The sequence below is a fragment of the Ischnura elegans genome, chromosome 1 (assembly GCF_921293095.1).
Source record: "Ischnura elegans chromosome 1, ioIscEleg1.1, whole genome shotgun sequence".
Taxonomy (NCBI): Eukaryota; Metazoa; Arthropoda; class Insecta; order Odonata; family Coenagrionidae; genus Ischnura; species Ischnura elegans.
In genome coordinates this window covers 143075971-143097157 of record NC_060246.1, presented here as the reverse complement: position 1 = coordinate 143097157, position 21187 = coordinate 143075971, and the positions used below count along the sequence as shown (strand labels likewise).

Sequence of the window (21187 nt, the reverse complement as noted above, 5' to 3'; positions counted from 1 at the left end):
TATCTTTTTATTACGATAAAAGTAAAGGTAGCTCAATGTATCTTTTGCGCCCCCTCTCCTTGAGTTATTTCTGTATCCGCTACTGCCCCCATACCGAGACATGTCTCCTCTTACATACTTAAAGGAGACAGGGCAGGACCTATTGGAACCCACCCATAATGTGACGAGGCCCACTCACGAGCAGGGAGTCGGCCTCGTCACCTTATGGGATCCTCCCCCGTTGCCTCCACGGCTGCATCTATCAGGGGGAATCGCGGGCACGATCCAGGATTGTGACCCAAACCCTTACGACTGTCTAATCGTACTCACCGCGTCGGCTAGGGATGGAGTGGACTACAGTTAAAGTACCTATTACCCCGTTGCGGAGAGAGACTAAAAAGTGATGTCTGGAGGAGGAGGCCCTTGTAGACTTCATAAATGTCTCACACAATCGAAAAATGTCCTCATAGGTGCAACTGAAGATCTTATTTTACGATTTTTTGTTTGCTATTCCCTTATTTTGAAAAATACCCTGAGGTTTTTTTTACTAGAGATATGCCAGCAATTAAGGCAGGTTTACATGGAACATTTTGCGAATTAACCACCGATTTTCCTCCCCCGAAATTGAACTTCACTCTTCAATACCCGTCAAGGTGTATATCATTCCATGCTATATACTATTTATTTTCTTCTCCCCTTTATTTCCTCTTCCATTCTCGCTAGCCTATAATTCTTACTGTCCAGTAATCCCAATAGAGAAAGTATGTCCCATTTGATATTGTAATGCAAATATTTTTATCATGGCGAGTGAGGAGATAAGAACGAAAAGTTGAGTGTACGACACAGGCGTCAACGTTCACAGTTTTAATTATGTATCGGCACGATAAATACATTTTACTGAACCGGGAATGGAACTAAGGGCCTGTGAATGTCTGACCTATGAGAAGGCAAATAGATTACTCAATATTCTGACTATTGATCCAAAATACCAACAGTCGGTGATCCAGTAGATATTCGTCTTGGCATCCGGTATGTATCCAACCTGCGCTTAGGCGTCAGCCACGTATAACGGCATTTTCTCCATCCTCTGTCACTTAGACCAAACCCATCTCGCTCTTGTTGGCTCTTACGTAACTTTCCCCTTTTCCCGCGGAAGTGATCCCATGTGAACGAGCACTTCCTTATAGCAAATGACCTCAACCAGAAGCCCTTAAGATAGCCAAGTTTGGTGGTTTCCATGTTGCGGCGTGGAGGCGGGACAATCATCCTATCCCAGGCGGAATTCCTTCTCGGAACTAGCTAGTTGGAGTGGACGGCGTGTAATAAGACAGTTTTTCACGAGACAACCTTCCGCAATTCCTGGCGATAATTCCCACGGACTGGCCCTCAGACAACCGCGACCGCAATCTCGGACACCGAATACAGAGATCGATGGCATAAAACCAATGAAAGGCTCCACTCTATGAGAAAATGTGTACAATTTCCACTAATGATGCAAACAAAATGTACCTATATTTAGTACGCAACCCCGGATGATGATCTGTTTCACTGAGTATATTGTACTTATAGCATTTAGAATGCGTTTCCCCAAACTCTTTCTAAAGCCACTTCGTACCTACCCTTTACGCAACCTTTTGCGTAAAAATGTACCCGATTTGAATAATTCCTTGAAATATGTCGCGTATTCATTTATATAGGCTGTTTAAGCTATAGGCGACCTTTTGATAGTAAAAAGGATGCACATTCCGTAAATTTAGTGCAGACAGTTGCCAAATACGCATACATTAACCTAAATTATGGAAAGCCATGACTTTACTAAAAGTATGCTCTGAAATGGAAAAAAACTTTTGACGGCCGTACAAAATGAAAAAAGAATTTTCGGACCAATATAACATGGAATAATGATGATTTAGCGTGTTAGATACAAGAGGCATCGCCATTTTGAATGAAAACGTTTGTAATGGCTCAGCTGATAGCTGACGTAAGGGGTGTCGTCATATGCCGGAGAATTAAATTTATGTAATCCCTATAACCAGTTGTCAAACCCTAGAACGCTAAAACCGTTACAGACACCAGGCGCTTTTGCCTTTGATAGCTTAGAAGACAGGCTTGACAACTGGGAGTCAGCTCACCCGATTAAATCCCTGATGGCGCGTAGTCGTGACTAGAAAGATTTGCGGGACGGTTTGGCGGTCCCTAGCAAGTGGAAAGTCAGATAAAATGGACCGGCCGTGGTTTTGCTGGTTGAACGGGTTTAAACCTTGTCGACCTCCTTTTGCTGTGCAAATTTCCATGTCTGGAGGGATTGGTCAGCTACCATGTGAATTTAAAGCTCCTGAAAATTTTCGATAGTGATCGAGATTTTTCTCCCTTCTTTTACTTTTTACAAACGGGTAGCAGATTAATCTGGCGAAAAATATTTGACAACATCAATAATCCCTGGATTACGTGTATTTGAGCTTAGAATATCTTTTTGGTATTCTGCTACCGACATCGCCACTAATGGTAAGAAATAAAGAAAATATTTTGGTTTCTGAGTGTCGCGTGTGACGAAATGATTTGGATTTCGATACGGCTGTAATCGTGAATCCTTCCTTACGAAAGAACTTAAGACACGATTTATAGCTAATGGATTTTTTTTTACAGATTTGATGGAGAGATCCTTATACATCATTCAGTGGTCCGGTCGCATATGCATCTATAATCTCAGCCGGACATCGTGGCCTATGAAACACACGATTATATAGTGTTAAACACAATTCAAAGCAACGCTCAGCCCAAGCAACGCCCATATTTTACCGTTAATGGTATAATCCCAGTCTATTGCTGTGAGAGTAAAGGACTACGCACGAATTTTCTCTCTTAAGCTTTTTAGGATTAAAAAGCCAATCGAGACACCGTCCCGCTATCCGCAATTACATTTGTGTTCAAAAATGATATTAAAATCACACTGCTCGTGAGCTCGTATTCCCCAAAAGTAGAATATAATAAGGAGAGGGTAAGAATTGCGTCGATTACAAATATTAGGAGCACTAATGACATGGCGTCCTTACTCCGAACGTATTGGGGTACTCACTGGAAGGAGAATAAAATCACCAGCGAAACGGTATGAAAAATACTGGAGGGTAAGAAGTGTTGAATATCGTCTTCAGAGATAACCTGGGCGTGATTGCCTTCATATTGTCAAATTAATTGAATTTCGTAAGCCTAATTAACGAGACGCTTTCTTACATTTCCTGATATTGATTCGTTATATTAAAAAAGCTATCATGATGCCACTAAAAAAAACATAATTCCGGCAGTAAAATTAAATTTTACAAATCAAGTAGTAGGCTGCCTTAAGCCCAAAATATTCAAAAGTGCCCAATATTCATAATTTACACGTATCCCGTACGGAACCTACGCATCTCCTGCGTCTTTCATGCAGCGCGTTTTTGAGAAGAGTTACATAAAAATCGTAATGGTAAAAAATGTGCACTTCACATATCGTTACCAGCAAAATTTTCATGTAAGGAAATAAAAGCAATTCTAAGAGTTATAATATTATCTTTCGAAGAAAGTGGTAATTGTTATGGATTTGGCGATCGTAATATCCACAATTCTGGGCTTCATGCTGGCGAGTAATAGACAACCTTTCGTATGAATTAAATTGTGTACATTGCTATCAATTTTTAATTAACGCCGCAAAATAATTTAGTTGTCTACTGAACGTTCATTGTCCGCAAATAGTTACGGAAACACCATCTAACAAGCATTTTGGAAATTGTTCCATAGAGTTTTAAATATTTGAACTGAAATACATTTACATGGGTTCAAGTGACCAACGACTGATTCCTCATATCCCCCAGGGCATGCTTATGAATGGTAGTTACTTTTACGTCATAGCATTTAGAGAAAAAAAAGAATGATTTGAAATTACAAAATCTTTGAATGCGATATTGTTACTTTGTTACGAATATAGTATCAATGCTAAAAACTCTAGGTGCAGACAGCTCAACGTCATGCGCGAGCATGATTATATTCAGCTAAGACATGAAATCTAAGTAAGTGAGGCAAGGACGGAGAAAAAGTATAATATGGACCTCGCTCAACTCCATCGTCAACCGGGTACCATTACAGAGCGGTAGTAGTAACCTGCACTTTGGAGGAAACGATGAAACACAGGAGTATAATAATCGACACTGGTGAACCTGAGCCATCATTTGACATTCCCATTATTTAACAATGACGATGAATGTCCCGCGGGCGGATGAAATAGACCTAGCTGCTGAAGTAACGACAAGGATAAAGCGAACGATTCGCAGGAACGAACTTATTTCGGTCTTAGATTACGCGTCCTATCTGGCACTTCCTCGTTGGGAATAAATGATGAATCCAGGCCGCCGAGGAAGTAGTAGGGGGGAATGAGAACGTACTGCAATTCCTCCGCGCGCATAAAAACAACACGGCAGCGGTTAAAATTAGAGGGATGCGCCGTCGGAGGAGGGTGAGGTTAGGAGAGAAATAACATGAGCATCGTAGGTGGATATTGTCCATTCCCGCGCGACCCCATAACTTGCTCGGAGGCTGTTGACGGACCCCAAACCATTTTTAGATTTCCTTAATCAGCGCGTGTGATGGGAGGGTGGAGAACCCTCGATCTACTAGAAATTTTACCCGGAGGACGCATCGCTCGTTTCGTCTGGCCGTATATTTTTAATCAATTTTCCTCTCTTCTGCCCCAGGTGAAAAGCGTCACTTTAAAATTTTATTCGTGTTTAGAGTGGACCCTGGTCAAAAATAACCGAATTAATACGAAAATTTAACCTGAAACTAAATGCACCCGTCAGATAATTATACTTGAGAGACAGGCCAATATATAGATGACTCCACTCTGTGCGCTTAGAAACTTTCAGGAATATAGGAAGTTTTGCTTCAGGAAATCGGATTGGTGGAACGGGAGAACACACAGCTTATGATCTTAGTAGAACGACGCACGGAAAATAATCCAATGTCATCCCTCTGATCTAAAATTTACGGATAGAGTAAATAGGTGCCGATTTACTTATGGTACTGTGTTGAACATGAAATAATTTTCCAACTGGCGAATTCGAGCGACATATACGAGAACACATTGTTCATCAATACTAATTACATGAACACGGAGACGCCACATTGCACGCTATGTATCGCCTCCTGTAGGATCGAGGATACTATCGTCGATGAAATTGATTTTGAGTGCCACATCGTCAGCCTTAACACTAAGCTACACGTGCCATTGCTTCTAGCCTTCTCGTTGACCGGCTGTTTCCGCTTCATTCAGGTCAAGCAACCCACTCTGTTTGGATGCTGAGACCAAATCTTAGCGGCGAATTGCGCAAGATCGGCGGCCTCTGGCAGCGTTCCCTTTCCCTGAGTAAATGCCGCTCGTAGAAAAACGTGAGAGGTAAAAATTCCTTAGCAAGTCGTATATAAGGATGATATAGAGACTCTCAAAACGGATGACATCTTATTTTATTATTTTATTCATACGCATCGTCATACTTTTCAAGGAGAATACTCATCGAATCGACCTATTAACTATAAACTTAGGGCTTAAGCGGTGAGGAATGCCTCAAAAGAGTTTACGTAGCACTCGTCGATGTTTATGCGACCAGTGAAAGTAACGGAATATCGTAATCTCCCAGCAGGAGTCAATATCTGGGGATACACTTTGCGAATTCATAGCTATAAAACTATACATTTCCAGTAAAACCGTCACATTTTCTCGTTTACATCTTCGTACAAAAAGTGATGGGAAGATATTTATACCGTATATCGTTAGATTTCTTGTAAACAGATAGGGAAAGTTAGATGAAGTACACTGGAAAAAAGGCTTTAAATAGACCAATCCACATGTCACGGGCTCCCTTGGCCTAGAATTTGATCCAAGAAACAATATAACTTCTGGGGCCGATGGGAATGTTAAAATATAAAAAAGTATTTTCTTGAAAGACTTCTATTCCTCAACGTCAGTCAGGATTGGAAGACAAAAAATAGTCTGAACGAGGTCAATGTTCTGTCGAATGAAGCAAAAGATATTTAAGGAGAGTTCAAGCCATGTTAGGCACACGTATGATGCAATGAGATAAGAAGGAATCTCACACCGGGTGCCCTCTTTAAACCCACTGGCAGCCTTTGTGAAAGTGTTTAAGAAAATTGTCATTGTTTCTACAAACAATGACAATAGGTATGGATTGAAGATAAAACTATGCTGAAGAGCTAGGTTGTGAAATCTCTCCCCGCCATCTCAAGAATAAAGCCATCTATAATTTTTGATGCATTACAGTTAAAAGATCGTGATGCCCACTAATTCTGTCATGACGGATTTAAATACGAATACATCCTTTCAATTTCTCAAACGAGGTAATGACCGAGCAGAAATGGTAACAATACTTTGTATTTCGACGCTTTCTGATATTTAGCAGGCGGAATTGCCAGCTGAAAATGTAGCGTATCCTTCGTGCTTCCTCCTTTTCAAAAGACTAACCACATCTGCGCACTATATCCACTGTGTATAAATTTTTCCTACCTCTGCTATACGTATATCTGCTACAAATTGCACACGGGTATTTTCGATCGACAAGATGCGAAATGCTCGCGATTTAGAAAATAGAAATGAAATACGCATCGGTAGTGCAACAGATTGAGGTTTTATTATTGATGTCAGCTTTGAAATTAAGTACGATACCTCCCACAGCGAAACTCTATCTCGGTATACTTTATCTTAGACTTCTGTGCTGGCATTTCTTGCTATTGATTTTCTTTTTTCATAACCCAAACACGTATTTACTATCATATTTACTTTCGAAACGAAAAGAAGTGCAAGCCTAAGTCGTTAATTATTTGTAACATCCCATCAAGTATGAGTGTTATCAGTTGCAGGTGGTCAAGATAGATCTCCAAAGAGTGTCGTCGCAGACAGCAACTTGTCAATCGTGTCTACTGAAATCGCTAGGCACGATGCTCCATGCAAATTACTTCTACGGAACTGGCTGCACAAATGCCCTTAACCTTCTCCTGAGAAAATTAAAAATTCGAAATTTGCGAGGACCCTGTGGTGCGTAATTAGCCGTGACCCTGGTGAATCCACTAGCTCAGCCAACTTGGCAAAGAAAATGGTGGGTACCGTCACGAGTCAGGGATTGCGTTTCAATCAAGAGTCAGCGAAATACCGAGGTGATTTATTGGAGATTAAAAAAACACGTATCTCTAAGTTTCGAAATCGAGTTTATACTCGAACGAGAATGGCTTATAACGGGTTCTTCATAACCGCCTAAAACACGCCAACACGAAATAGAAAGGAAGATAAAATGTAGTAATTGAAAGCAATAAATTTAGAGATTTTCGTTGTAAGAAAACCGTATATCGCTCTTAAGAACCGCAGCAGCGATGGCGAGAAGATGTCTATTCCAAAACTAAAATGTAGTCCACAAGAATTGACTTTCTCGATATTGTATCGAGGGCAGTAAAAAAGTAGGCTACGTTACCTCCGATACACGTGCTTCGCCAGAGAAGTAAACAAGTTTGAGATACATTGCGGCCTTTTTAAAATCGTACGCTCTTAGCATAAATTCCCTTCCAGCCATCGCATACTGCCCTGAGAGTTGCGACGAAAATATGAATGCCACTCGCAACAAACCTTCAATTTATCCCCCTTTAGGTTCCGTCATACAAATCACATCATACAATGAATTATGCAAATTGAAAAATTCTCTCACAGTTGTCGCAGCTTGAACTGAAACCATAATTACTACACTTGTGGCAATAAATGATTCCAGAATGTATCAATTAGCTTTTCTATTCATACTATGGCGTATTTTTTACTCTTAGCACGAAAATTGTAACATAAGGTCAACCCTGTCCTGCAGCTAAGCGTTTACAGGGATCTTGGATATTTCCCTTTGCCCCCAAAATTCTTATTTTTATCAGCCTCATCATGAAATTCAGCCTATATGAGAGTAAGCTTGTTTATACGGTTATTATTAACCAAAGACCTGTGAGAGATCCGCTGGGTAGGGTCCTTGTTGCCCTGAAGGATTTCACCACATTTATCGTTTAGCCAAACCAGAATCTTCGTTAAAATAAATGCATCATCGACCAAATTTTCGGGTCCTGCCACACTGACAGACGCTTCAATAGAAGAATATCCCAATAGCTCTAGCGAGTCGATGAAGATTAAGAAAGGCCCGGACTTCGAATTCCGAAAATCATGCTCGAAAATCATATCATAATATAAGTACGACGCGCGGCATGCAGATATATTCCGGAAATAGAGCCCTAAAATTCGACGCTATTTTATAAGGCATAAATTGAGTTGTGCGAAACGGGCTTTAACGCAATTTTCGTCTGCCTAAGTCATGGCGTTTTTAACCGCATTTCATCTCGAGTTTGATGTTCATCTAGTATAGTCGTGTACATAGACAGTGTATAACCTCCGTGTAGGAAATGGGAAGAGTTCGGAAAGAGCGATGAAAAGGTCTCTGAACCGTTTTGCAATAAAGACAAGGAGAGAGACATCATGATACTCAAGTATTATTCGTGGCAAGACCTGGCACTGCCAAGACAAACAGCTGTGGTTTACACCTACCTTTTAGCACATGTCGGAACATTACGTATGCCGGAAATATCATCGATCCGTTACATAAGTTATCCATTCGGTGTATGAAAGGTTTTGTCTGTTTTTTTTTCCTAAAATGCGAGGAGAAGTACATCATTTTCACACCACTTGCCGGTAAGAGAAGTTCGGGTAGGCATCAAACGTAAATTATAACTACGTACTCAATATTCGCCTTTGATTGCCATAATATTCCGTGGCGTAGTTAAAGCAAAATAATGCATCGGATTAGGTGAACAATTTAAATGATTCGGCGGACAACCTCTACCACTCAAACCGGTTATTATCAATACCAATGGCGGCACCGATCAAACACATTGGGCACGGGAGCGCTAAAAATGATCCAAAGAAACTAATGATCAATGCGTCAAAAGGATGTGTCAAATTGGGGAAAAAAATGGTCAAGAGGAAATTAAATCTCAGTGGCAGAAATGTGTCACTACATTAAGTAAACCATGAAAGGCTCCGTATTATTAGTCTCATTTAGTGAGTCTATCGTCATGCAGTCTGTCAAAAAATTTCAATTGCTTTGGATGGACAGTTTCAAATCTTATGTAATGCAACAAAAAAAACTCAAAATGAGAACCACCATATAGTTTGAACAATGTTAATACTGCAATTGGGGTACACTAAGATTATCCGAATAAATAACAAAATATGACTGCAATTAACGGAAAAAAATACCTAATTAATTGCCTTGCGATAAAATGATCTTCGGAATACTCCAGTAATTACATCAAAACGAAGAAGACTTTAGATTTAAGTTTTACGCACAATTTAGGAAAAATGCTTGAATTTCCTCTTACAAAGCATCGTGTCATCCAGTAAGTTTTAAATTCTACTATCTCATTAATGTTTACGAATTGTTCGCAGATATTTAACCGATGAAATGAAATCGAAAGACAGATAAGACATACATACATTACATATACTTGCGTAGGGCATAATTGCGATGAAAACTCTGTCATCACGTCTAAAGAATGCTGACATATTTTTTTAAAATGTCGTTTTCTCGAAGGTAAAAAGATAAAGCATGCTAAAATGGGAAAACCATTACGTAAGGAAACTTTTCAAACGTATCAACGAGGTATTACACAGCCCAACCCCGACCACGTGTTATTGCTCTGCCGTAATCAGTGTACATGCTATTTCTTTGGTTTTTATTATACATGAACCTCCGCCAAGAAAATTCAGGGAAAGTCATGGGACTGCAAGTGTCCACATGGGTATCAGTGAGACCGTTTTCATTTTTAGGGGTGTGAATGGGCTCTCACATACCCCATACGGAATTACCCTTCCCGTCCGTACTGCTATTGATTCTCATCCATCTACCTCCTTCTCAACACTTCTTTTGTACCCCAATCCCAGCTCTCTGCATAGATGAACGCTTGGCTCGAAAAGTATAAGGAGATAGCATCCCCGTAATCTAACTTGCTCGTAACTGCATAAACACCATGAAGCTTTCTTTACTTGGATACAATATACACCACGATACAGTCAAGGTTTATGAATCAGCTGCCTCCATGGATTTGGCAGATAAATAAAAACAAAATATATCGGTTAATAAATGCGCAAAAAAGTTAATGCGCACATTATTGCGGTGAAGTGAATTAACTCGCTGTTACCTAATGGCATAAATTCCGCCTGCTTTGGACGTTACGTAACGCTAACTGCGACAGGGAATTACAAACATTCCTGTGGAAAACGAGAGTGCTCAACGATTTCTGTAACGGAGGGAGTTCCGATTTGCTCAGCGAAGTCAGTCCATAAATCACGCATATCTCTTCGGAGAGGAACGATATGACGAGGAGGGATCACTGAATGTCTGAACTTTGAGTGCATGTGGCCATCAAAAAATTGGCGCACGGGGTTTTCCGAGCCTGTCAATACCACAGTGAATTTCCCGCATTCCCAACGATCATCGTAAGCTGAAAAAATCTCTTAATCGCTCAAGTCCCCTCAGTCAAGTCCAACGTTGGGGTTCATGGGAAAGTCATTGTAGGAAGAGATAAGGGGGATAATTTTTTTCCGAAGACCTTCCGCCTCAAGGCGTAGCGCAAACAGTATTCGTATACTATAAATTTGGTGTGAGATGGGCGATCAAGATGTCATTAATCGCTTCTCGAACGTGGAGGAAACTATCGAGGAAAATGTCGAGGTATCGATACTATTGGATGACCAACAGTTGAATAATCTGTGAAATACCATGACCTTGTCTTGATTCGTGGACTTTATAATGCCGACGATTTGAATATTAGATGCTAAATAAAAGTAAGTGAGGGAGGAGAGATATAGTGGAAAGAAATCCTATCTCGCATTTTGTACGTAAACGAGGAAATTTATGGTTGCACACTGCTACAATTCAAAGACACATTTTTAATAGTCATGCACAGTTGTGGTATAAGCAGATAAGTATAATATGATTCAATGAAGAGATGGAAATATTTCCACAAAATTATTTGATAATGTACGCCGCTTTTTGACCTTCGGGTCATTATCAAGTACAGTAAATAGTATATTGTACTTGAGAATGTCCTGAAGGTCGAAACGCGTCGTACATTATCAAATAAATGTGAGGGGAAAATTAAAGTTAAGAGATGCATATGTGATATCATTCTTTTCCGAGGAATAATTTTCATGAATTCTCGGGATTTCCATTTTTTTACTCACTCAAACTAATTCATCCATCCTGACGACAGTGGACGAGTCGTCAGTCAAAACCATGGCGATACACAACTATTTAATTCCCGAGAAAAATTTATGAAAGAGATGCTTCTGTATTTAAAGACCTTAAAAGTAGGAACCCTACTATATATACTGCTCGTCGTGAAGGAATAATGAGATAACCATGGTAAACTACCCGCATAATAAATATCATAAAAAAGTATGTACTGAAAACCTTGATGAAGAGAATGTTCGATTCCAAAAAGCAGGGAGCACAGGACTCAAGTAATAAAAATGGAAGAATAGTATTTCATGATAATGAACTGGATTCAGCGCAGGATTGGCCACAAGTCCTTCACGAATGTCTTATAAAAAGATCTCTGCTTGTCCTGTCGCCTGAATACTATCGGACCAATCGTCGCAAGACCATCATCGGAGTGAGTGAGTATCAACTAGATTACTCAAGACATTAGGATTAGTTGGTATTGTGGTGAGCGCATCCGGCTCTCACCTTGGGGGCCTAGGTTCGATACTTCGTTGCGGCTGTAAGTTTTCTTGTAGTGTAGCTTACTAACCTATGGAAACTTAATGCATGTTTCTTAATTTTATTATTATTTCTAACAGCATATGGTAATATAATTTGTTAGTACACGTGACGTTTTTTGGACCGTGCGGTGTGCATGTGGGAGTCCAATTGCATGCTGGTGATTGATCACTCCCTGCCAAAAAAAGTTTCAGTCCCATACAGTGTAAATATGTAAAGTTCACCATATTACTCCAAATTCTAAAGGTCGTGCACAATCCGATTGTAATAAGTGCACATATTTATTTTTCATCTAGAAGTGCAGGAAGACCTTTATTAGGCAGTGCCAGCCTCACCGCCAGGCATCGCATCGTTGCAAATCATGCAGCCTGTCTTCCACTTCCAGTTTTAGAAAACTATCGCATCGCATTGTTATCACAAGGGATGAGGGGGTTCATTTATAGATAGGTTCACCATATGTCCTTGTAGTTTGTTGTATCTTACAAAAAATATTGACTTCTTAGTATTTAATAATAACTCATAATAAATATCTAATATCGTTGAAAAGGACGGCAGGGACAATTAAAGAGTGAACGCATTACTATAGATTGGACGATTATCACAAAATCAGATAAATTAATCCGGAAACGGAGAGGTGGAAAAATCATTCTTTCCGAGAAGCATAGAATACTATGCTTCTCGGAAAACCCCTCATCTGATTGTCGTTTTCTCGCAGCAGCTCCCACTCGGGTGTATTCTTTATCTTATAGTGATCCTTTTCATCCCGAAGCGATTTATTCTTTGAACACTTCAGATTCAAGGAGAACACCCGAAAGACCAACTTATCATTCGTATAGCCGAGTGCTGATCATCTCAAATTGGACGGAAACTGCCTGTTTTCCGGCAAGTCATCCGATCTTCGTGCATATAACGTGGGATTCTCAGCGCGTGTCCATCCAACTGACCTTCGGTTTGAGTGAAGCAGAACATTATTCATTGAAAACAGAACCATTCATATTCCATCTGCAGGTTAAAAAAACACTCCCTTACTCCCAACAACACCTCTGCCGCAGTTCGTATTCCTGGCTTTGTGCCAATCGCAGTGGTTTATTCTCGTCGGGTAACTCTCGCGCGAAGATCTTCCTACCTCCACTTTCACGGGTTCCAAAATAATTATCCATTCTGCCCAATACCTTGGAAACCCTAATTTGCGATTTTATCACGGATCGTGCGATCAAGGAAGGAAAGATACGCAGTTTCACGGGAACCTAAGAATCGGGAATAAGGGAAAAAATAATATTTTTAAACTAGTAAATTCGGTGATACGAAAAAGTGATTCTGCAAGACACCTCAATGTGCTGAAAACTATATAATGATAGCATATGTTCTCGATGTATTTCTTAGTCAAATACGTTTTTGGTGTATCAATTTTCACTATTGAACGCGATAATTTTTCCTGAGTCCTAATCCAAGAATAATACTGACCGGAGACCTTTCAGTGGCCACTGTGACAGATAAATAAGTATAACGTATTATAACCTTTCTTCAGATCCCAAATTATTGCCATTAGTTGCGCATTATCATTATTAAGTATTGAATCAATTTATTCTGGTATGTTATAATGGTAAACATGACATAAATGAACATTATGTTTACCATTGATTTATCGACCTATCAATGCGCTGGTTGTGGGAAAAAGAGAATGAGGCCAAAGCCTTCCCTTACATGCCGTAGCTAGGCGACAGAACATTATTGCGACTTCCGCTAAGCCCACACAGCAAGGTAGACGGGGTGGAGCACAGTCTTAAGTGGTTTGGTGATTGATGGGTACTTGATTGCGCGAAACTGGATAATAAACCACTGCGATATGCCATGCCCAGCATATGCGATATTCGATCTCTGATATTGTCTCTCGAACTTAAGAAACCATTGTATAGAACGACATCAGTTTTAATGCCACTAATCCGTGTGAGGGGTTTGTAAGCATTTTTTTCCCAAACAGAACTACCTCCAGTAGCAATATGGTAGCTTATATCGATTCTATTCCCCATTACTGCAATTTAGTTAAGTCCCTCCAGCCGTCAGCCCCTCTTCACCCAGGTTATTCTTGAGAGTGCCGCGTTTTTTAGTAAAGAACAAATGAGGCTAGTTTACTAACTAAACTAGCCTCATTTGTTCTTTACTAACTAAATGAGCTAGCTAACAAATGAGGATAGTTTAATAGAAAGTTTACTAGCTTCACTTTTCTAGTATATGCTTACTTCGACTTATCTTCTTATACTACCACTGTACATGACTATTAAAAATGTGTCTTTGAATTGTAGGCGTGTGCTACCATAAATTTCCCCGTTTACGTACAAAATGCGAGTAACACTATCAGTGGCATGAAAAATGAGCCATGAGTAACATTGTCACTTTAACTTACAATTATAGCTCTGTGGATACCTACAAACGATTCAATCACCCACAGTCGGAGTACTAAATTGATTGATTGCTTGTGCTTCTGAATAACAAATACTACTAGAAGAATTCAACTAAAAATCAATCTTCCAGCTCACTCTTTAATGGCCCATGCAAGAGATATTAATACGGGTGACCTTGAGCTTCCTTCAAATTTTCCGATCTTCCGAAAAAAAACCCTCAAATCTCTGACGGGAAATTCGTAAACATTTCTCATATCTCCTATTCAATTTCTCTCGCTATTCACATCGCCCGTCACAATTCTTAAACTGCTCCCGGAGTCCCTAGATTAAGCTTTCTCCAATGCGTCTCAATTTTCAAATCTTTTTTGCAGGTTGTCCCTCCTATCCTCCCATGTGTAGTGCTTTTTCAATTGTCTCCCTCTCATCAACCGCACACTTTCTCTTCTCTCATCCTCACTTCTACTTACCGTATCAAATAAGGTATAATTGCATGCTTTCATCCTTCAGCCTCAAACATGGGTGGAGGGAGAAGAATAACGGGCTGATGGATAGATGGGTGCGGGCTGTCATCATTTTAGGGAAGAAAGGGTATATAACCTCTCTGTTCTCGAATATGTTTCACTTATTTTGTACTATTCGCTTCTTCCACCATAGTGCGTAGGGTCCCTCAAAGCATCGCCGTCGTAGTGAAGATTTCTCGGGCTAAGTTTAAAAGTGAAAGGGATCATTAACGTATAATTACTTAACATTCCGTTAATGTAGCAATTAGGGAGCGAAAAAATGTCTAAACGTCATTTAAAGTTTAAAATTCATCAAATAAGTCGGAGGGAGAAATATATGCGGACTACGACAATGACAATGTAATTTTTTTTTCACGGCGAGCAATTGAAGTGAAGATTTCTCGGGTTTTACCACGGGTCAGACCCTCCATGTCTCCTTCCAACGTTTCGATAAGCAACTCGCCCACTCATCTCCAGGGATTCAGGAATCCAAATCATTCGGAAAACGCTGCTTTGTGAGTTGGCTTAATGTGTCTCGGTGGTTAATCCTATATCACGAAGGATTCACAAAACTGAGTTGTGCGCTTGCAGCGAAGATTGGCAAGTTTTGTGTAAAAGCGGAAGAGATCATTTACGTATAATTACTTAACATTACGATAATGTAGCAATTAGAGAGCGAAAAAATATCTAAACGTCATTTAAAGTCAAATAAGTTGGAGGGGGAAATATATGCAGTCTGCGATAATGATGATGTAATTTTTGTTTCCCCCCCCGCCGGCGATTTCCAATGGATTTTTGGTTTTCTGAATCCCTGAAGACGATGGGCGAGTTGTTCATCGAAACGTTGGAAGGATACATGGAGAACCTAACCCGGTGCAAAACCCGAGAAATCTTCGATTCAATTGTTCGCGTATTAATCAATTAATTATACGTAAATGATCTCTTCCACTTTTAAACTTAGTTGGCGATATTTACTGCAAGGGCACAACTCAGTTATTGTGCTTCCTTCATAAGATAGGATTAATCTTTTAGTTGCACGGAGTCACATTAAGACAACTCACGAAGCAGCGAATTTCGACTCCCCACGAAGGAAAAGTAGCTCAGAAAAAAATAGTCATGGACGTATGAAATAATTATACTTTCGCCAAAACCTAATTTTATATCATTGAATGACAGCGAATGAATTAATGTGTAAATCGCTGGAGTCCGAGTAATAATAGGTTGGAATTATGTGATTTTGCTCGTTTGAGAGGATCAGCGCGTTGACAGGAGACTGGCCTGCAGATCGGGGTCGGTGGAAGGCCTTAACTGCTATCACAACTGGCTGCAAGTAAAGCCGACACTCCCTGGCGCTCTGCCCTTTAAAAAATTGACTTTCCCTCGGGTTTCTCGGTTCCACCCCTCCGAATATCTTAGAGGAAGTTAATCCTCCAGCACAAGTCACCGAAAAAGGCGCATTGCGTGCCCGCATTCACTGAGGAGCCGAGCGATGAATCTTCGGAGGACATTCACTTTCATCAAGACGCGGGTGCTTGCTCTAACGCATCGATTTTAATCTCATCAGCGGCATCAATCCGAAAATTGACTCGCTTAAGTGGTCTATGTCCTCACAACCTAAGAATGGAATGATGCTGTAGGAATTCTGGTTTCTAAAGAAAGTGTGCTACTCTAAAGCAGTGATGGGAAGAGTACCAAAATAATTAACTAATGTCAGTTTTAGTTACTTTTTAAAATCTTTTATCAATTAAAAGAACCCGTCACAATTTATAAAGTAACTAGTTACCGTGAAATTTCGTAAAACCTAGCTTACTAATATATTTATTCAAATGCTTGTACTTTCCGTGAAAAATAACATTATTTGAGTAATATTTACAAAAAATAGTAAATTTTCATAAAATAATTACGTTAAGTTAACGGGAATTCTATGGGGTGATGAAATTTAAAATTTTCGCAATACCGTACATCAACCGAGAAAATTACTTTAAGTATCTAAAGACGTTTACTGCTATTTAGTTGATTATATAATTTCAAGGGATTGGAAACATTGGCTTAACGAAGAAGTTTGACAAGAAACTTTCCTTCTGAAAAAGTGGTTATATGTCATAACGCTGTCTCATTGATTTAGCCACTTCGTTGATTTCCAATCCAATAAGTCAATACTAACTTTCTTGGTCATCACAGTTTTACAGCGTATTTACGGCAGAACTGCCGTATCAAGGTACAGAAATAGTATCCGAGGCTATCACAGCGAATGCAAGTGAATGGGACGTGAATTCACGACCATTACTTGCAAGTATATTTTTTGCCGCGCTGAAACAGTTTGTAGGGAAAGATAACCATGAAAGTTCTATGCAACGATAAAGTTCTATATAAAGATAACCAAATGAGTTTTATCAAACTTCTTCAATTGAGTTAGTTGCAAGTTCAATATCCGCACTAATATTCAGCAATATATTTTGATCCGGCAATTGTTGACATAAGCAAAGCGTGAATGATCTCGCGCCGTGAAGAAGTTTGTAGGATATGAAAGTTTGTACAAAATTATCATAAGCAAATTGATTTTTACCAACCCATAGGCTTCAGTATTATCATAATTAATTAAACACAAAATATAGAACACTTAAGGGTGGATAAATCACGTATTAAAACCCTTTGATGGTCTATAGGGACACGGTTTATCTAAAATGAAAATCAAACGCTTTCAACTAACCGAAGTATCAAGCAAAAAAATAGACTAAACCTTTTAGATAAATTCAAGAGCAGTGTCTTTTCTAACGAAGTTATCCATATTTTACGGACGCCAACATACTACTGAAGATCAGATCATATAAATAAAATAAGAGAGATAGACTGTATAACGGACAGATTCAGAATGTCTTTTTCCACGATCAAAAAGAGATTATAACGGCAGCTTTAGAACTCACAAATAGATTAGACGACTTGTAGTGTAGCCTACAAATTTATGCATAACTTAATGCATGTTTCTGAATTTTATTATTATTTCTAACAGCATATGGTAGTATAATTTGTTAGTATGCGTGACGTTTTTTGGACGGTATGGTGTGCATGTGGGAGTCCAATTGCATGCTGGTGAATGAACCCCCTAACCTAACACCATAGAGGTGGCTCGCAGGGTATTTTGTATATGTAGATGTCCCCCACCATCCCTCTGGATTAGAAATCATCCCCTTTCACAACAAAATGCTACTTCACCAGGAAATCCATAATTTGAGACGCCTCTTTTAAACTCAAGACCACTAAATTATAGATGAGGGAAGACAGGCGCTCACAGTACTGTCCGAGCGTATCGCTACTCAAATAGGGCACACGTGGAAACGGGTCCGCGCTCACCGGTTCATTTACAGTCGCGTGTCTTGACGATCGACGGCGAGGTTTCCATCTCATTCATCAACCGCCACTCACAGTGTATCGGGAACTATTGTGGATAAGAACAAAACAATGTATCAAGCTCCCGGCGACCTTCGAGCGGGGGGACGTCCATTGAAAACGCGAGATCGCTCGCCGAGGAAACTGCGAACGAGAGGAAGCAGAAAAAAAGCACGCAGCACCGCGAAAGGAGGAGGAGGAGGAGTGGACGGCGCACCTCCAGTGACACCCAGAAATAATCGCAAGGTGAAAAGCACTCACTCGAATCATGCTGTGTCATGCTCGACCAGCGATATTCTTTTGTTTTATACTCGTCGTTAAAACGTGCGCGGGATGCAAGGATCGCGGACGTAACGAAGGCGATCTCTCACGCACGCCGGCTCGGCCACCTTGGACCGCGGGCGTACTCTATCGCGCTGCGATGGAAGAGAATGCCTTGTTTTCGCTGCAGCGAGCGACTTCATTGCAAAAGGAGGCTCATTAATGATGCTGCGGAAAGGGAAGGAGGGGAATCCTCTTCAGGGAGAATTAAAACACACAAAAGGCCACGTGCTCTCGCGAAGGGGCTTGAATTTTTTTTCTTACTTGGCCTAAGCGCTCCCATCTAAGGTGATAAAAATAAACAACCCAGACAACGGCTTGTCTCGGTACGGAAAAAAGTAAGTAAAGCGGGACGGAGTAATAATTTTCCTCCCCAGGGTGGAGAGGACGAGGCGTATGATATCTATAAGGTGGGGAGGAGTGTGGGAATAGCGGAGATAGCGGCGAGGAGGAGCGTGAATCAAAAGCATGGGAGGAGGCGAGAGGGGAAGACGTGCGATAGCGCCGAGCGATGCTCCCTCGCGGATGCCACCACACTCCGCGTCCACCGCGACTCCGAAGTCGCATTCGCTGATACACATTTCCATTCGGGAAACGATGGTAGCTTCCCATAGCTTCAACAGGCGCTAAGGACAGCCGAGTGGTCGCTCTATTTCACCATTTAACGTTCAATGGTTTGTCCAACACACATGAGTGGGAGAGAAGCCAAGGGGTACAAGTGATTATTTTTCTAAATCGAGTGAGGTATAGAAATTGATAGAATACATGTACAAAACCTTGGTGGCCAAGGGATAGGATTGAGTCTGTGCTGACATCGAGTCGAAATATATTCACCACTAAATACTTAGTTGATCTCGTTTGTTTTCTTTACCTATTTCATGTACATAACTCTGTTTAGAAAAACAAATCACTGGTACCCCTTGCCTCCTCACCCTCTCACATTAAAATGAAAGGCAGGTGCACTTTTCCACAATAATTGAATCCGTACTTCACATTTGTAACTTTGAGGAAGGGATAGAGGAGTATTAGACAAGCATGAGGAATGGGTGGGAAACAGGCGTACAGTGGAGAGGCAAAACGATGTGAAAAAGTGCAACTACCTTTCATTTCAATTCGTCGAAATTTCACTACATCTCTCCTCAATATAACTTATTGTTCATTACACCCTATGAATCACTTCGTTTTACCCAATGGATAACTAATGCTGTTGCTATGGATATCACTAGTGGAATGCAAGGGGGAAGAGCATTATTTCAACGAGAGGCTTTCCCGATTCACCCGCAACAAAATCTTAAAAAACGTGCACAACCACTGCAACTGGAACTTACCTCGCGGAATATCTCCGGAACTTGCTCTGGGAGCTGGTAGCTCGCCTCGGAGGGCAGGGTGAGGGCGTAGAGGAGGCGCCGGATGGGTTTCGTGGAAGGCCACCAGGACGTCGAGGGCAAGTACTCCATCGGCGTCTCGGGCTCCAGCGACCCGAACGACTCCACGCTGTAGTTGGCCACGTCCTCCATGTAAGCTAGCTGCCTAGATGTGTGTAGCTCGCGTGACGGATGGAAGACAAATGAATTTTTTTATTAAAAAGTCACCACTCCTGTCGTTGGTCCACCTCCTCGGTGGCGTCGTGCTCCTAGCTGTTGGACGCGCCGGGAGACACTGCGGAGGACTCACTGAGTGACTCCTTTTCGTTCCCCCCTCCTGTCGCCCTATCTCCTCCCCCCCTCCAACCATCCCCCCTCCCCTTCGTGACTCCGGTTCCTCCTCTTCCAACCCCCCCATCCCCCTCTCTCCTTCCCCGCGTACTAAAGTCGTCACCCCCTCCCCTTCCTCCCCCCTGGGAGTTACACCTCCCACCCCAGTTTTTTTCCCCCTCCTCACCCCCGGGTTGAACTCTCCACACACACACACACACTCTCCCAAAGCCTCCCCCATTGGCGAAGGTACTTACTCCCCGCACCCCCTCTCGTATTTACACCTCGCCACTCCGTCCATTATCATCCGGCGTGTCTCATTCCTTCCTCCCCTTCCAGAGGAAATTTCCCTCCGCCTTCCCAAACTGGGATTCCCTCTCTCCCCTTTCGCATCGGCGGAATGCATGGGAGAGAGCATTATTTCAACGAGAGGCTTTCCCGATTCTCCTCCCCTTCCGTATTTTATTCTCGTCCTCTGCTTGTGTAGGATAGGGAAATGAATCACAAAGATAATTGCACAGAGTAAGGAGGAGATAACAATATCCGGTTTAATGTCAGGATGTAAACCGTCACGAATAATACGATACTAATTTTTTAAACTCTATCGCTTTCTCAGAGCCTCAACTCGAAGATTTGTTAGGATTGGTCAGCGTAGAGCTCACCTTGGAATAGACCATCTACATCTACATAATACCCTTCTAGCCACCCTTAGGGTGTTTGCTAAGGCGTGATCAATCACTAGTTTTCAGTGTGCAAAAAGAAAAATGTGTTACAAAGCCTTTTATTCCAGAAAGGCACCGCATTTCCATGCACCACCTTGTGCACCAACCGAGGATTTTTGCGTGGAATGCCTGGAAGCTTTACCCGGAATTTGTACTATTGACCTTTTGGCCTAGTTGCCTAACAGTCTACTCACTAGGTTATGGCGCTTACTTTCCTTTTTTATTACAAATTGGCTAGTTGAGATAAGATAAGATAACCAAGGCCAAATACCCGCATAATAAATTTCTTAAAAAAGCACGTACTAAAATCTTTGATGAAAAGAATGTTTCCAAAAAGCA

The 21187-nt window shown here is 41.1% G+C and overlaps 1 protein-coding gene across 1 annotated transcript in view; it reads right to left on the bottom strand.

The window, feature by feature from the left end:
• Window positions 1–20101, bottom strand: part of LOC124171386 (alkylglycerol monooxygenase-like) — a 65716-nt gene extending 45615 nt beyond the window's left edge. Inside the window, exon 1 of the mRNA XM_046550560.1 lies at window positions 19761–20101. Within this exon, the coding sequence (XP_046406516.1) occupies window positions 19761–19949 (189 nt within the window). The 5' untranslated portion in view covers window positions 19950–20101. The remainder of the gene's footprint in view (window positions 1–19760) is intronic.
• Window positions 20102–21187: the final 1086 nt, after the last annotated feature.